The 16220-nt window shown below is 52.7% G+C and overlaps 6 protein-coding genes across 6 annotated transcripts; 2 read left to right on the forward strand and 4 right to left on the reverse strand.

Annotated features, from left to right (window-relative positions):
• Positions 1 to 2831: 2831 nt before the first annotated feature.
• Positions 2832 to 3950, reverse strand: J4E93_009908 (uncharacterized protein; the record flags this gene model as incomplete). Its single annotated transcript, XM_049347796.1, has 1 exon — positions 2832 to 3950. One exon carries the CDS (start codon positions 3948 to 3950, stop codon positions 2832 to 2834), a length of 1119 nt encoding a protein of 372 aa, XP_049195025.1.
• A 2862-nt stretch (positions 3951 to 6812) lies between these two features.
• Positions 6813 to 8018, reverse strand: J4E93_009909 (uncharacterized protein; the record flags this gene model as incomplete). The annotated part of the gene is made up of 3 exons (XM_049347797.1): positions 6813 to 7717; positions 7868 to 7959; positions 8008 to 8018. The coding sequence occupies 3 exons, from the start codon at positions 8016 to 8018 to the stop codon at positions 6813 to 6815; spliced, it is 1008 nt and encodes a 335-aa protein (XP_049195026.1).
• Positions 8019 to 8891: 873 nt separating this feature from the next.
• On the reverse strand, positions 8892 to 10928 carry J4E93_009910 (uncharacterized protein; the record flags this gene model as incomplete). The annotated part of the gene is made up of 1 exon (XM_049347798.1): positions 8892 to 10928. The coding sequence occupies one exon, from the start codon at positions 10926 to 10928 to the stop codon at positions 8892 to 8894; it is 2037 nt and encodes a 678-aa protein (XP_049195027.1).
• A 1661-nt stretch (positions 10929 to 12589) lies between these two features.
• On the forward strand, positions 12590 to 13147 carry J4E93_009911 (uncharacterized protein; the record flags this gene model as incomplete). The annotated part of the gene is made up of 3 exons (XM_049347799.1): positions 12590 to 12716; positions 12765 to 12862; positions 12914 to 13147. 3 exons carry the CDS (start codon positions 12590 to 12592, stop codon positions 13145 to 13147), a joined length of 459 nt encoding a protein of 152 aa, XP_049195028.1.
• Positions 13148 to 13526: 379 nt separating this feature from the next.
• Positions 13527 to 14486, forward strand: J4E93_009912 (uncharacterized protein; the record flags this gene model as incomplete). Its single annotated transcript, XM_049347800.1, has 2 exons — positions 13527 to 14287; positions 14342 to 14486. 2 exons carry the CDS (start codon positions 13527 to 13529, stop codon positions 14484 to 14486), a joined length of 906 nt encoding a protein of 301 aa, XP_049195029.1.
• Positions 14487 to 14706: 220 nt separating this feature from the next.
• On the reverse strand, positions 14707 to 15992 carry J4E93_009913 (uncharacterized protein; the record flags this gene model as incomplete). The annotated part of the gene is made up of 4 exons (XM_049347801.1): positions 14707 to 14739; positions 14784 to 15101; positions 15279 to 15882; positions 15934 to 15992. The coding sequence occupies 4 exons, from the start codon at positions 15990 to 15992 to the stop codon at positions 14707 to 14709; spliced, it is 1014 nt and encodes a 337-aa protein (XP_049195030.1).
• Positions 15993 to 16220: the final 228 nt, after the last annotated feature.

The following is a 16220-nucleotide window of genomic DNA, read 5'->3' on the forward strand; positions in this document are numbered from 1 at the left end:
AATGGGTTTAGACAAGTATTCGTGGTGTACATAGCTTCTGCGACAACACCAGAGACATGTTCAGAACAATAGATGCGATGACTAGACCATCGTTTGCTTGAATCGCTAGACATTGTCGCACACAACAATCACTGACCACAAGCGAAACAGTGATGAGTGAAGTATTTAGTCTTCTGTACAGTCCTTCCCGTTTGTATATTTTAGAAAAGGTCCCACAGGCGCACCTACAGTTAGCAATCTCTTACGCTTTCTACATTACACCGCTGTTCACTATGGCACCACCGAACGAAGAAACCAGTTCCAGCCAGGATGACATCAATGCCACCACTAGCAACACCTCGAACGCGCCTCGTTCTTATGAAGAATTCTCAGCAAGAATCTACCAGATTTTGAACCCTCACGCACCAGCGTTCATACCACAGACACGACTCAAGTCTTCCCCGGCTAAATCGTCGGATGGGCGGGAACGACCAATACGCCAACCCACCATCCCGCCTACAGCTGAGGATCTACGGGAAGGCAAGGCAAAGAACTTCGTGTGGGAATTGATCATGGCTAACATCATATTACGCTTGTGATTTCTCCCTATCGTGAAAGTATCTTTTCGTCTAGGCCGTCGATGTTGCGGATCACGGTTAACGAGTGAGAATAAACTTCATCCAACTTCAGACATAGTATAGATACATCGACCAAATGAAACTTGATTAATCCCGATCAGAGCCACTTATACCCTCCCTCCCCACTCGTTTGATTAGTAGTAGCACTAGCCATCTCCTCATACTTCCTCCTCACCTCCGCCGTCATCGTCTCTCGCTTCTTCCTCGCTCTATTCTTTTCTCTCACGCTTCGCACTACTTCGACGATATCATCGACACGGCCTTTTGCTGTTGAGTATAGGCCGAAACAATCTCCGCCAACACCAACACCACCACCGCCCCCGCCGCCGCCACCGTGAGGTTTGCTATTCGTCCTGGCAGGCACTGTGGGTGCGCTTTCTCTAACATCAGCGGTCGCACGTCTGCGGAGCGTCATAACTTCCTCGAAAGCTTCATCGGGGTCGCGCATCCGATTTACGGTGATGTGATGCGTATTTCTGCGCTGGGGCAGGGTGGGTGAAAGACGAATGTCTGAATCCTTCCGTAGTTTATGAGAACTCTTTTGCGCAGGAAAGGTTTGCACGCGCCGTTGTTTGGTAAGAGGCGGTGGCACACTTTCTTCAAGCGGAAGTTGTAACTTTTTTGGGAGCAACGGCTCTTCCAAGGCGATACTTCTGCCTCTCTTGCTGCTCTTCCGGGGTATGGGCGGTGTGTCATTCCGTGGTTCTGGTACTTTCGGCGGTGGTATTGTCGTGTCTTTCTGGAAGAGACTCCATCGCATCATCGATGAACGCGCAGGTCTGTCCTTACGACCGTACCCGTGACTCATGCGCTTTGTGTAACTGCGACGATTCGCAAGGGGCTCTGGTGCGGTTCTGGGCTCGACAAAAGTCGTTACGATCTGGAGTGAGGGACGGCCGCCTAGCTCTAGCTTGTTGTACTTGTGCGTCGGCGGTAGGGCACTAGCACGAGGGGAAGGCTTGGGCTTGCTGGGTATACGCAGGGGAGGTGGCACGGCGGAACGTGTAGAGACCTCGTCTAGCACTCTCTGACGTGGTAGTCGTGGCGCTTTACCGGTTCCCATTATCTCGCTGAACAGATCGGCGACGGTGTCGCGCTTTGAAGCCTTGGACGTGACTTTTTTATCGGCCTCCTCCGATGTTGCGTTGCTGAAAGTCACAGGACTAAACACGTCGACGCCGCTATCTTGTACACTCTCTCGGAGGGCTATGAAGCTTCGTGGGGGTGATGACATCGACCTCAAAGCTGGATGTATCCGGCGGGCGGATGACCTTCCCTCCCGACTTTCGTTTTCATCTACCGCCCTCATGCTCTTCGGTGAGTATTCTTGCCTTAGCCTATCTTTATGTACCGACTTCGGCTGGATGCAGTCGTTAAGCATCCACTTTTTCTCCAAGGCACTCAGAGTATCCCGTGCCCCGCTAATCGCGGACGAAGTGGACGCCGTCTTATGCGGCTCGTCCTTTGGTGGAACCGGTGGTGCAAAAGGGTTGCGCGCCGTAGAGCTTGTCGCCGTGTCGCGCTTGACATCACGGTCGTGAATTGGAATTGCAGCGGACTCGGATTTGCGGCGTGCTTGGGAGTGAACGAAGTGAGCGAAGGGGTTCTCCGGCTGCGGCATGGTCACGTCGTGTTGACAGTCACGAAGGTCGGGAATGCGGAGTTTGCGAAGTCTGCATCGATCATTCCCCATGTCGCTGACCGCAGAGAGCTACGGTGGGGATGATGAAGGGAGAATACTAGTGCTGCGAGAAGAAGATTAGCAATGAGGATGTAAGTTTATGGGAGTCATGCCCGATGACTCAGGTATGATGACATCGAACGGCCGAGGAGAGATGGGATGAAAGTAGATTCTCGATTCGTAGATTATATAAAGAGACGTGGCGATTCCGTGCCAGTACATCGTCGTGGAATGAAGGAAAAACGCCTTAATGCTGGTGATAGGGCGCACGGGTATCCGATACATGTGAAAAACCAAAGAAACGCCGTTAACAAATGCTAGCGCTCGCTGGTGTAAGACGCGATGAGCACGCTTCGGTGCTGAAGATCGCTGTATGCTGAATGCCGGAGAAAGGATAGGTGCCATGACCACAAATTGCACGATATTGTTCGCTACAATCATGTCTCATCATGGTCGCTGTACAACACGCACTGACATCATGGGAAGTCCACACATGCCATATCGCGAGACCTAGTAGTAGTACCGCGTAAGTCTCATTCCAGATGACCAAGATTGTGCCGAGTCAAGAGCAGCTCAGGCGCAAAATTAGTCATGTATGAAATGTCAGCATCGTTGGCAACGTGATGAGCGGTCTCCTCCAGATTGCCAAAGATCGCCTCCATATCGTCTTGCGATATGTTTTCCATCTCCTCATCCTCATCGTCGTCTTCGTCGATTTCGATGTCGTACTGGTGTTTCGGTTCTTCTTGTTCCGCCGCCTGTGTTGAGGCCTCCCATTCTTCGATGTCGGCGCCCGAGAAAAATGAGCCCTCGTTCGCGTACTCCATGGACTCTTCGTCGTCGGCAGTGGTTTCCGAGTTGAGATCGAACGACGTCACCGAGAACATGTCCAGATCTTCGAATGGTGAACAGATAGAAGACGGAAGAGAAGCTGGAGTCCGAGGAGTGTACGCATCGTCCGAGCAAGCGTTGGCCATGACTTCGTCATCGACACCTAAGGTGGTCAGATGAGAACTTGCAGAAACGCCAATTAGAGACCTTTCCATGCTGAGTGGGTCCTTGACGGCGTTGCTGCCTCCCACGAACTGGAGTCGGGTGCCGTATCGCACGTGAAGGTCTTGGGCGATACCGGGCGCAAACCAGACCTTGTGGAGATCGAGGCGCAAGACTTTTGCCACTCCAGAATCGAGCAGTCGTCGCAACGAAGCCGTGATGGGATGGTCGGCGTGCAGTACGGAGTCATCGACGCGTGAATTCGTAAGCCTTGATAAGGAGGATTGAATGTTAATTTCCAGGTCCTCGAAGGCTGCGCCGATAGTTGCTAGTGATGCTATGGTATCGGCGATCTTGCGCTCCCTTTCCGGATTCGCTCGCCCAATCGTGGCAGATACGGTGAGTCGACTTAGGAATCGAAGGTACCTATCGGCGATAGGAGGAAGCACGGTGGCGTTGGCGTCTGTAGGCGACGACGGGGCGACGGTGCTGATGGGATTGTTCTTGTAGAAGTAAGAGGTGGACTCTAGATGCACCTGTTTTGAGACGGTGAAGAGTGCAAGAGAGTTGTGAGTTTGCTGCTGAGTATGACGATCGCGGAGAAGGTTGTCGTAAACCATGTTGCGCAACTCTGCCGGGAATTCGTCAAATCTTGCCATGGCGGCTACAAAGTGGTTGAGTATTTGTCGCGGTCGATTGAAGTATGTGTGAGAAAGATACAATCGGATCGGTGACTGGTGATGTCCTTTGACGATGTTCCTGTTTCAGGTGGCGCGATGTGGGGTGGGTTCAGCCAACGCGCGACAGGGGTGAAAGCATGCGCTAATCGGGAGCACTAGGATTCACCAGGTAGAATGCCGCGACCAGAGGGTGTAGTCGTTGAGGTACAATGTCGTGCGGAAGAAGCAGGTCGACTGTTGCTTTGCGTGGGGTGCGAGGTGCTGTCGTGCTTGACGCGACAGCGCGGGGGTTCAGCAGGCTTTATGTGTGTGGTGGGAGTGCGATGAGGTTGGAATCAGCGAGGACGGTGCGGCAGGTTGAGCTGTTATGCGGCTTCCGAAGACTGATCTACGCTAGCGTGCACACGTGAATGGCTTGGGGTCTGCCGGCTGCACAAAGCATTCAAGGGGCAGGTATACTCGCTAAGCCACCTTTACCATGGAACGGGACTTTATAGGTACTCCCCCACCACACTTGATGACTCCACGGTTCCACGCACATCGACAGAATCTCAAGTCGCAGCTGCCTGATGGGATGTGCCGCATGCCGCTGGCCTGTTCTGGAATCAAGGCCGTCAGGGCTGAACGCTTTCTTTGCTACTATATATTGAATGCGGAAGGTATGCGCGGCATACTGGGTTGACCTGCAGCGGCATTTATCCTGCGGAAGCCTTCACGATGTAGACTACTCGGTTGCGACTTATAATAGCCAAACATTGTTGAACTAGCAGACGTGACCGACTGAGGCAAACGTTCTGCGTTCTTCCAGCATATTGCAATGCGCCAATCGGAAAGCGGGATATAGCAGGCGTACGAAAGGAGCATAGCACAGCCGCCCTTTCTGCCTTCAGGCTTCCTCGCTCTTATGTGCTACCTGAATGGACGGCCCAACAAGGTGCGCTCCACGCTGTGATTATCCAGCATGACTGGAAAGTCACCATCGCCAAATATGTATTGAGGATGGTGGGACCCGCCCTTTGGCGAGCTCAGCGCCGAAGCGGCATGCATTCAGCATGATCTCCCGTAGCGATCTTGTGGCATTTAACAGCAAGAACCGGCTTCCCACCACTCGAGCGATATATCTCTATCCGAATGCGCTCGTGTGAGCTAGGCGTGTGAGACCGATGCGTCAGCGGCAAGCGAATAGGACTCGATCGTGCGTTCCCGGCGGTGGAGCTGGCAGCTAGCGGAACAGGAACAGGACAAGCGCGTGTCACCCGATCAGGGTTTCATAGCATACGCGCACACTGCTAGCGGGAAGGCAAGCAGGTGTCGTTGGCATATGGGCAGATCGCGATTTGGGACAAGGAGGACGAAGGCAACGATGGCACGCGTCGTGAGGTGACGTTTCGCGGTGCCCGCGTCAGGATGATCCGGCGCTAGCTTATCGATAAGTGTCCACGTGACACCGTCTTTGTCTCAACACGCACCTGCTGATGCATCGTCCTCCACCATCTCGATTGCTTCGTGTGACTCAAAAGCGGGCCGGCGCATGATCTAGCCGAGTCTTTCGTCCCGCACACCATCTCCGATATGACTCACGCCCTTGCTTCCCTGACTGTTCAATCGCTGGTCGGCATGTTCAGCAACACGACGTCATCGCCATGAATCGTCAGTGCCACGCCGCAAGCATACAGATGACGTTGCGAAGTTTTGAGCTATCCTGCATGTGCAGTTGAGTAGTAAGTTGTTATCGACTGCGGGGTATGCCATACAAGAGCAGCTGGTTTAATATACCCGCGCCTGCGCCGGAAAGCCCGATGGAAATGGTACATGGAGCTGATGAAGGCTACTGACACTCATATACTACTGTAAGCTATAGAAAATAGAACCTCCTATCATCCATCACGCGAAAGCAGATCGTATACTTTCCGGCTGGGATGTCACGGATCGAAAGAGTTAGAACCTTCCTCAGGGCAACAAGCTACTGAACAGTGTTGAGCTGGTCTACATCTGGCCGCAACGGAAACCTATACGATATGCGGCGCGGCATAGAAGATCGAAGACAGATCTGTTACGACACACCCGGTGATGATTATGATCCGATCATGATACGTCACATAGGCTCGTCAATCGATACACTGCCCCTCATGATAAGTAAAGGGTTCACTGATTTCGCGACCACCATTCACACGGACAGCGGTTAAATCGCGACTTCGTCCTTCACTCATCGGCAAAGGGCCACGCCGTGATAGTGCTCGCGCCGCGGTTGACGCATTATTACTGCCACCAGGAGCCTCCCAACTATAAGAAGAGCCTGTACTACGTCTCTCTGAAGACAATCCATCACACCTGCTTAGAAGAATCAACTCCTCAACCAAGCATCTAATTACCAGAACTTATCCAAAAACAGACACCGATCATGCGCTTCCTCTCCCTCATCACCGCCTTCATGGCCACAACTGCCATCGCAGTCCCTGCATCATTGGCCCTGCGCCCCGATGTCAATGCAATTGACGCGGCAGTTGATGCAGCCGTCGCGGCCGAAGTCGCTGACGGAAAGCCCCTCTTATGGTGCTACATCTGCGCACTCTGGTACGAGCAATGTCTCGATGTAAGTGACCTACAATCCAGAGTCTCCTCATGTACTTTCTAATCAACACTAGACACAAGCTACCCCCGATATCTGCCGCTGCTTGACAGCTTATTACGGTGACGGTAGATGTCGTACCACAGATTGTGGATTTAGTTGCTAGAGAAAGGAGTGGGGAGATTGTTGTTGATGCATTAATTGCACATTAGGGATATATCTGGTACCACATGGTGTACTGTAGTAGAAGTGACCCATGGTGGGGTTAGGGCTCAATGTCGTCGTAGTAGCCTTCCATTTCTCGCTGCCTCAATCCTCCTCTTCCATTCCTGTCGATAGGCCAGTGCCTTCTCAGCCCACGAATCATATGTGATCTCCTCCTTATTGTTGACCTTGATCTCCAGATTGTGATCCGCATCAACAGGGTCCATACCAATCACCAGTAGAAGTCCAGCATCACAAAGTCTCTTGAACGTATCGAAAAGTCCGCTCTCGAGATCCTCGATAACCTCCAGTATCTCTGTCTCGTTGCGTGCCCAAAGAGGCCATGCATGCGGTACCCGTGAGACAATATTACGCGACGAAAAGGCGCTACTGATGAACCTGCTCCCGGGTGGTGAGTTGGTCCGGACCTTGAAATTGATCTTTGTACCAGGATTGAACTGCAGGAACTGCTCGAGTTCCTTGCGTAGCAGCGGCAATTGCGGTGGCGGCGCTCCCTGGGCATCTCGCTCAACGAAAGCCATGTGAATGGGGAATGTTATAGTCTTGATATGGTCGCGCGGCACGATACCCAGCTGCCAACGATCTTGAATAGCGAAGTCCGGGATAAGAGATAAATCATCGGGACGCTCGATGGAGAAGGTATTGACTCTGTACCAGTGCTGCACTAGTTCAACTAAGAACTTGTGACCGACATGCTCGCACTGGAATATCTCTGGTAACCCAGACTGCTTGCAGAGGAAGTCGAAGCTCCAATATTCGTCGTTTCGTGAAGATAGACATGCTTGTCGGCGGCTACCCACATATCTATGGTCTTTCTCACGCTCGTCCCTGAGGCTGTCCGAAGACTCAACGAGCGTGACCAGACCAGGCTCAACCAGGTATCCGTATATTTGGTCCCGTATCTCTTGCGCTGCGATCTTCTCGAGAAGTCCGTGACATACGTAACGACGTACTTCTTTGTTGTAGTTGTGAAAGCTGTATTTCTACTTTAGTACTGCAACGGAGTTTTCGTACGGAAGGAATTTCGCGTGTCTCTTCCAGGCTTGCGCGGCGGCGTGTATAGCAGGTCCGTAAGAAGTGTCAGCAAGGCGCTTCGACCCACGCAACAGCGCGTTGGCAATGAGAATCGCTCGTTTCTGTTTACGGATTTCGATCTTGAGCTTCTTTCTGCTGGGCTCCGCATCAGACCAGTCCCTTTGAGCTATCAGCACAATACACGAGAAGTTTGAAGATTTGCCTTACTTGTCAAGCATGTCACGGAATCGCTTGAGCGCTCCAGCCGACCGCACTGGATTCTCCGGGTGAGATGTCGCCATAGTCGAGAGATGTAACTGTCTGAGTACACCAAGTTGCGCGCAAGGTGAACTCTGGGACATATACATATTCAGACTTCTACCGGGGTGCGGCACAACTTCGGAAATGACGAGTTGGTTCATCGATCGGGTTTGGTGGTAGCATCACGCTACAATAAGAGACGTATAACCCTCTGAGAAGCCTACATCACCTTGGGTTCTGGCAACTCCTTTTCTTCTCTACTGATGTAGACGGCAGCGCACCTGTTTGGGACCCATGTTGTATAGGTAAGATGGCAACGTCGTCGCGATCGCTCAGTCTGAACGTGCAGTACATTAAGCAATACCGGCTCGAATTCGTGAGTTTTGCGATATCAACCGTCGTGTCCAGGTTGCCCAGATGCAGCTAGTAATCGTGTTCGGAGGTGGCTGATCGCGTGATCACGTGAACAAACAGCGCCAAGGATACTCCCATGATCGGCATTATGGACAGCCGACACGAACGACGTGGTATTTGACTGGACGATCGGATTCTCCGCCGATGCAGGACGGCTTCATGCGCGATTGTTGTCACCTCGTTGATGGAGGGCCGAAGAGAGCTCTGCCAGGACGTTTATGGATGGCTGGAGACATGCATGTGAAAGCCTCGGTCTCAAACTTTCAGGGGCGATGACGCCATCGCAGGGGAGTCGCACCCCATCGCGCCTGCACCACGCGTCTTTCAATAATTCTCACGACCTTACTTCACCACCATTGCAGTTCATCGTCGCATTGATCAGACATTATTCATTCTTATGCTATTTATCTAGCTTTTACTTTCTTCTATTGATCCATCTATATGGAGATCCACCTTCCCATCCAGGTATCCACGATCTGCTTCGCCTCGTCGACCAGACCCATGTCCAGCAGCAGTTGCGAAGTGCCGCGCACGGCGGAGTCAAGTGCTGAGAAGATCCAGGCGTGTGTGTAGCTGGTGTGCTCACCGATGAAGATGGTTTGGGCTTCGGTCTTGTAGTAGGCGGGCAGGAACAGGTCTTGTTGGCCAACGAATGGGGAAGCCCAAGCACCGGCTTGGTGCTCGTCGGTCTCCCAGCACTGGCGCTCGTATGCACCAGTCCACTGCTCGGAAGCCACATCGCCATGAATCTCCACCATCGCCCGCTGGACCATCGCTACGTGGTCTTCTTCGCTGAGTGCACCCACCGAGCGCGCTAGTGCACCAGAGATGTACGATCCGAGGATGACACCGGGCCCAGTTGAGTTGACCTTGTACGCGGGGTAGCAAACGCTGCCGATACCTGCGATATCGACTGAGCCGCAGCCACCGATGATGGGCTCTGGGAGGTGTTCCCAGAAACGAGTCTTGTAGTGCAGAGAGACCTTGCAGGACTGTTGGTAGTTCATCTCGCTGATGGCGCGCGACAAAAGCGAGGAGTACTGGGGGAGATCCCAAAGCCTGACCTTGGAGAAGGGCACCGCAACGACTGCGTAGTCGTATTCCTCACTCTCTGGCTCCATGGCGAAAGGATCTTGACGCCACTGGACAGCGATCTTTCCGGTGCTCTCATCGTGCTTCAGGCCGGTTACCTTGCGTCCCAGAGTCAGACGATTCTGAACGTGGGGGTAGAATGCGCGCGGCAATGACTCCAGACCCTTGTCAATCGTTCGCCAATCTGTGGCTTTGAAGTATACAGTGTCGTACTCCCAGATCGGAGCGTCGGCATTGCCAGTGATGTAGTCCACAACATCATCGCTCGCGTTCAGCGCGTACTTGATGTACGCAGCCTCGGACCAATGGAACAGACCCTTGTCGACGGCATTCTTGTGAGCCTTGAAGACATTGGTGGCGATCTCACGCTCAACTTCCGGTGTGTATCCAACGAATTCTTCGTATGCCTCCTCCGCCTTCTCCACAGCCTCCTCATCTGGACCCTCAGCTGTTGGCAATGTGTAGGCTGTTGCGTTGCTCTTGATCTGCGCTGCGCTAGGGATCCGTCCGTTTGGCAGACGGTACCCATTCGAGTTAGCGGGCAGGTTTGGGCTTGATTGGATCCAGTTGATGAAGTTGACGGCAAGATCGCTGGTGTTGCCTCCGTTCATCTGGTTCAGGACGTCTCCGAGTTGAAAAACCATCTTGTGGTCATTGATTTCCAGTGTTTCGTTTTGGTCTGGGTAGGTGATCGAGACAGGGAATCGCATAGGCCCCATCTCCTGGTACTGGTATTGCTCGGGTGTGCTGCCTGCAAGGTACTTCGTCCGGATACGGCCACCGATACGCTGCGAGGACTCATGGATGTGCCAATCGTGGATGCCTACGGAGTCGAGGAGAAGACTTGTCATCAACCCCGACATGCCTCCACCAACAATGGCGATCTTTTTGCTCTTCTCGACTGCGGCGTACGATGCGTTGTTTTGCTTCGCCTCCATGTAGGCTACACCGTCAAACCAAGGACCCATGGCGTCAGCCACGTCGGAGATCTCCTCTCGTTTCCTTGGTGGATGTTGGATCGAGACGGGCGCTGAGCGGCCAATCAAGTTAGAACCTGAGTAGGCATGAAGACATCCGCCGTGGACAGCATCATCCGGCACGATCCAGACGAAGCGCTCGGGGCGACTTGATCGCTTGATGTAGTGGGATGCCACGTTGTGGTGACCGTCGGCGTGGCTCTTCATGCCGCATTCGCCATACACCAGACGAATCTCGCCCTCGAAGTCATCGTCTCCATAACCGACATGGACGTTGTGTACCGAGTTGGATGTGACAGCCAGAGGCTTGAAGAATACGACTTCCGATCGGGGAGCAACTGGGCTGGCAATAGCACCACCAGCCAAAGACAGGGCAGCCGAAGAGGCTGTGAAAAGACCCTTCATTGTGGTGTGAAGAAGAGATGGATATGATGAGGAGTGCGAGATGAAGGGAAAGATGCCCTGCTCATATACGGATCTACATACACCATCACAGCGGGCAGCACTGCACACGCTTACACCTTCTTTCGCATTCCCGTTGGTCACCAAGCCTTATCGTCGTAGGGCGTGGCTATGATCATCGGAAGTTGTCGTTGCGACGGACCGTTTGCCGTTGGCCTAACAAAAATTCTATGCATCCGGCCGCGATAAGGACTACAAGGCGTCGCCATGCGCGACTTCTACAAGACTTTTCGCAAGTAAGATGGGGTACGCGACACGCCCAAATGCCTGTTACAGTTGACCCGCAGTATACCCTCGAAGCGAGGTGCAGTAGCGCTATGCAGTACGGGTGATAGTGTGGAGATTCAGCTTACGGAAGAGATGGCATTGTGGACTGAGGTTCCTACCAGCGACAAGATAACCCACATCGGATAAGCCAGGAGTCTCGGCTTAGCCACGACCGTTATTCCGAGCAATCTCGGCTCTGATATCAGCGCTGCGTATGCAACTTCACGATGCTACCTTGAACCATCCAATGCGGTCCCCCTCGACGCCAGAGACACCATAGGCCATGAGGTCATTCGAACAAGAAGGAAGAGCACCATTTTCAAAACATACCTCAACATGAAGGCTACACACCCTATTGACTGTGTCATCGCGAAGGTGACACAGAAGCGAGATGCGTGCGATGATGTGCATGTTCGTCCAGCGCGACCCTACAACGCACTGAACGCGTCCATGTGGGGCTGAGCTCAAGCATGAGTCGGACACAAGATATGCCAAAAACGTGGCACAGAACTTCGTCCGGGAACAATGTCAAAACTCCGCAGGGAAAGGCTTGTCCTTCACGGAAGGAAGTTCAGACAGGGGTCTAGATCCTCTCGGCAAATGAGCGGCAAGCCATGGATACCCCAGGTGGAGCCACGATTGCGATAACGCGCAACGGCTGGCCTAAACCCCGATTCTTATCTCAACACCCTGCAGCCTTTATCTCGCGTTACGTCAGGACGAATGCGCGCTTCGAAATGCGCGTTAAACGCAGGATACAAATGCAGAGGTGTCTCGGCGCCCAGGCGAACTACATCTTCGACGGCCCTTCTCGCGATAGCTTAACTCGACTCAACTCCACATCGCCACAAGTGCTATCCTCCTTCCTTTTCTAGTGCATTCTGGATATCTACGCGAATTTGAACCCCACGATGGCGCCGAAACGGTTGCGCGAGGCCCTGCCGACCTGAGTGTAGTGCAGGTAGTACAGTTCCTGGTGGACATACCGGTACCTTGGAGCCGGCGGCGGACCGTTAACCATTACAAACGGGTCTGACTGTATCGCGGATCCTCAGCCGTGGCTGGAAGTCAACAATACTGGCTGCATGTCGGAGTAACATTGGCAACGAGCTTTACCTGGTACATGGACACTCGCAGCTCTTGGAAGCCATGGCATTCGGTACAACGCGGGCGGTCAGACTTGACCGAACACGAAAGAGTCGGGAGATGATGATCCGCGAGCATTGCCAACTCTTATAAGACTGTATAGGACCAACGATAGCGGAATACTCACATCATTATACTCGTGCCTCTACGTCCATACCCTCGCAGAACACAATCGCTGTAATTCATTCATCATGGTCTCTTTCACCTCCATTGTCACCACTTTCCTCGCCGTTACTGGTGCTGTAGTCGCCAAGCCAACACCGAAGCTCGCTGAGCAACCGGTTGTGACCTATCTTGGTACCCAAGGACCCATTCTCTGTACACTACCATCTGATGTCTGATGACTACGTGCTAACTACCGTCAAGCGAGCGGTGCATGGACATCAAAAGGCATAGTCTACACCTCAGGAACCGTCCCTTCGTTCAACGGATCGATTGTAGCAGGCGGCATTGAAGCTCAAACGGTACATAAGCCAAATTCAGCTTCATCATGGACTCACACTCACTCAACCCAGGCTCAAGTCATCAAAAACATCGCGGTCATCCTCGAGGAAGCCGGCACATCATGGGACTATGTTATGAAGACTACCGTCTTCCTTGCCAACATGTCGGATTACAGTGCGATGAACGAGGTTTACGCTGCTATGCTGCCCACCCCCAAGCCAGCCCGCACTGCTGTTGAGGTTGGCAAGTTACCGGGTAACTTCTTGATCGAGGTTGAGGCTATTGCTGCCATTCCAGACTCATGAGGCGGAACAGTTGTAAAAAGGAGATAGAAACCAAAAGACAGTACTCAAAGTCGTATTGACAATGCGAAATCTTTCCAATCGATACGAGTCAATCTTCATTGAGCTTCCGCGTGAGAACTGGATGTGACTGTTCAATTTGGCGGGTTTCATACCTCTCGAAGTCTTACATCCAAAGGATCTCACGATGCGAATCTGTGTAGGTGGAATGCCAATGGATTTGCTTTTGTCCCTGGTGCGGAAATGGCTCCGCTCACACATCGGTGAACCATGACGTCGGATGTGGGGTAGAACCACCACCACACTGCTGGAACAGCCCAACGTGGTACAAGACCAGCAGCCCCGATAGGATCGCATCCAGAAGAACTGCAGCCTTCCCGCGATGCCAGAAATACACGACCACGATGGCAAGCCCGTCCACCACCACATGGCACGTGTAAACGGCATCCGCCTCCACTACATCAAATCCGGATCCGGCCCACCCCTACTCCTCCTCCACGGCACACCTAAAACACACTACTACTGGTACCGCATCGCCCCCCTCCTAACCAAAAAGTTCACCATCATCGCCCCCGACCTCCGCGGCTTCGGCGCAACAGACAAGCCCCCCGCAAGCGAAGGCTACGATGGGCGCACCAACGCCAAAGACATGGCCGAACTCATGACGCAACTCGGGTACGAGAAATTCTCCGTCCACGGCGAAGACCGCGGCGCAACATATGCCTTCTGCCTCGCGGGCCTGTATCCCGAACGCGTAACCCACCTCTCCTTCTGCGAAATGCTGCTTTCCTACGCGCTTACCAAACAGACCTTCTTCACGCGCAAAAATATCGCGGCGCAGTACAACCAAGCGGGCGTATGGAACTGGCATATCCCTTTCTTTTGGCTGCCGCATGTACCTGAGATGTTGATTCAGGGAAAGGAGGAAGAGTTCTGGACGCATTTCATGAAGGCTGAGTGTTATAATCCCAGTGCGCTGGATCAGGGGGCTGTGAATGAGTGGGTGCGTTGTTTGAAGGCGCCGGGTGGGCTGAGGGGTGTGCTGGAGAGTTATAGGGCGCATTGGGTTAATGTGGATGTTGAGGAGGAGATTTTGACTGGGGGGAAGTTGAGGTGTTGTGTTATGACTGTGGGGGCGCCGGAGTAAGTTCTACGACGAGGAGATGTGTTGATACGGGTTGATACTGACGAAATCAGGTTCTTTGGACCGTTGGTTAAGGAGCAGATGGAGTCTGCTGCTGAGAAGGTGCATATTTCTGAGGTGTTCGAGGAATGCGGGCATAGTTTGGCACTTGAGCAGCCGGAGAAGCTTGCTAATCTTTTGAAGAAGTTTATTCTTTAGATTCTGTACGCTTCTCGCTGATATCTAGAAGATCAATGTGTCCACCCTCCTATACCATGTCATCCCCAGCACAAGCTATGACCTTGCCCTCCTTCCTTTTTCATCACCCTGTCGTCTCCAACGCAGGCTATGCCCTTGCACTTTTTCCTCTTCCACCACCCTGTAGTCTACAATGCAGACTTTAAAACTCGTCAGACGAATCAGAATCATCACTGGCCGCTCATTCACGGCGGGCGCGTTTCGCAAGGATGGCCTGGGACGAATTAGCGAGTACTATCAGCACAGCAAGGGACTTACTTTGTGATGTTTCTCAAGCTTCTCCGCCCAACACTCCTCCGTCAGCTCCTCGCTTACCACCTTGAACTTCAAGTGGTAGCCCAGCTTCACCGTGACACGGTATTCGGCTGTAAGCAACTTCTGGATGCTCGTGAATAGGAGTGCGAGATAACGAGGCGGGATTGCTGCGCTGGAATCTGCCACTACATTCATCACTGCCACTGTCGGCAAAGCCTGCAAGCTCAGCAAGATGTTGGCACCAGTTTTGAGAGTGTGAAGCTCGGCTAAGCTTTTAGCTAGTATGGTGGAATCGCCGGACGAGTTGACAGGGGTGAACAGCTATTAAGCTGTTAGCACAGATAATAATAACATGCCTTAAAATTGCCTTGGCGAAAGCGTAGCAAGGAGAATACATCTTCTTGTTTGCGCGCTCGTCTCGTGATGATCCGATTACAAGGAGAATACATACTAGTAAGAAGTCAGCAAAATAACTTAAGAGCTATTCGTGGAGGCTACTTTACCCTCTACACTCCGGATTAGCTTCTGCGTATCGAGGCCGAAGCCATGAAAGTCGGTCCTAAGGAATAGATCGACGTGGATGGCTTGCATGAAGCGAAACGTGGAGAGCCTGTACCATGCGTGCGCTAGCTCTAGCATCGTGTCCTTGAGTATCGTCCTCGCTTCGAGTAAGTGGCCGTAGCCATTGCGGGTGAGTGACGTCTGGAAGTGCTTAGAACGACTTGCGCTCGTGTGACCGGCGATGGCGAAGGCTGGTGAGGCAGACGCCACCAGGTCATGAAGGTTGATACTGATCGCCAACTGGTCGCCGCCTATCATATAGCCGTATACGTCATCGCGAAGTTCTCGGGCGAACTTCGTCTGAAATAGTTCCAGAACGATTCGCTGACGGTAAGTCATGAAATCTTCCAAATACTGCTGGAGAACGTTCTCGAGCTGGTCTAGTTTTGCGGTGATTTTGGCCAGCTTTTGCTTGAGATTTTGGAATCGTTGTCGGGTCTTCAAGGTGAGATTACTACGCCTTTGATGAGGCCTTGTGCGATTGAGCTTGGCTCGGTCGGGTCCTTCGATGTGCTTCAGGATACGGATATGCCTGAGGGTACTGGGACTATTAGCAGCTGCTATAGCTTCGTGGACCCCAGATGGAACTTACTGGGAAACGTATTCATGGTCGAGAAAGAATCCTGCAGCGGGCGGAGTGCGCACCTCCATGGTGGTGGCTGGATAACTAGTGAGTAGAGAATGTGGTTGAAGAAAGGTCGGGGCGGGTAGTTGAGACTGTAGGGACCGAGGGGTGGGTGCTTCTCTCAACGCGGCGTTGCGATCAGTCATCTTAAGTGCATGTGAAGGGAAAGAACACACGGGCCAGAGACTCAACCTCCGGAGTGAAATATGTGGATTACAGGTCAGCCACGCCAACCTAGAAAAAGCCTAAACAGC

The sequence above is a fragment of the Alternaria ventricosa genome, assembly GCF_023758065.1.
Source record: "Alternaria ventricosa strain BMP 2768 chromosome Unknown scaffold_25, whole genome shotgun sequence".
In the NCBI taxonomy this organism is placed as follows: Eukaryota; Fungi; Ascomycota; class Dothideomycetes; order Pleosporales; family Pleosporaceae; genus Alternaria; species Alternaria ventricosa.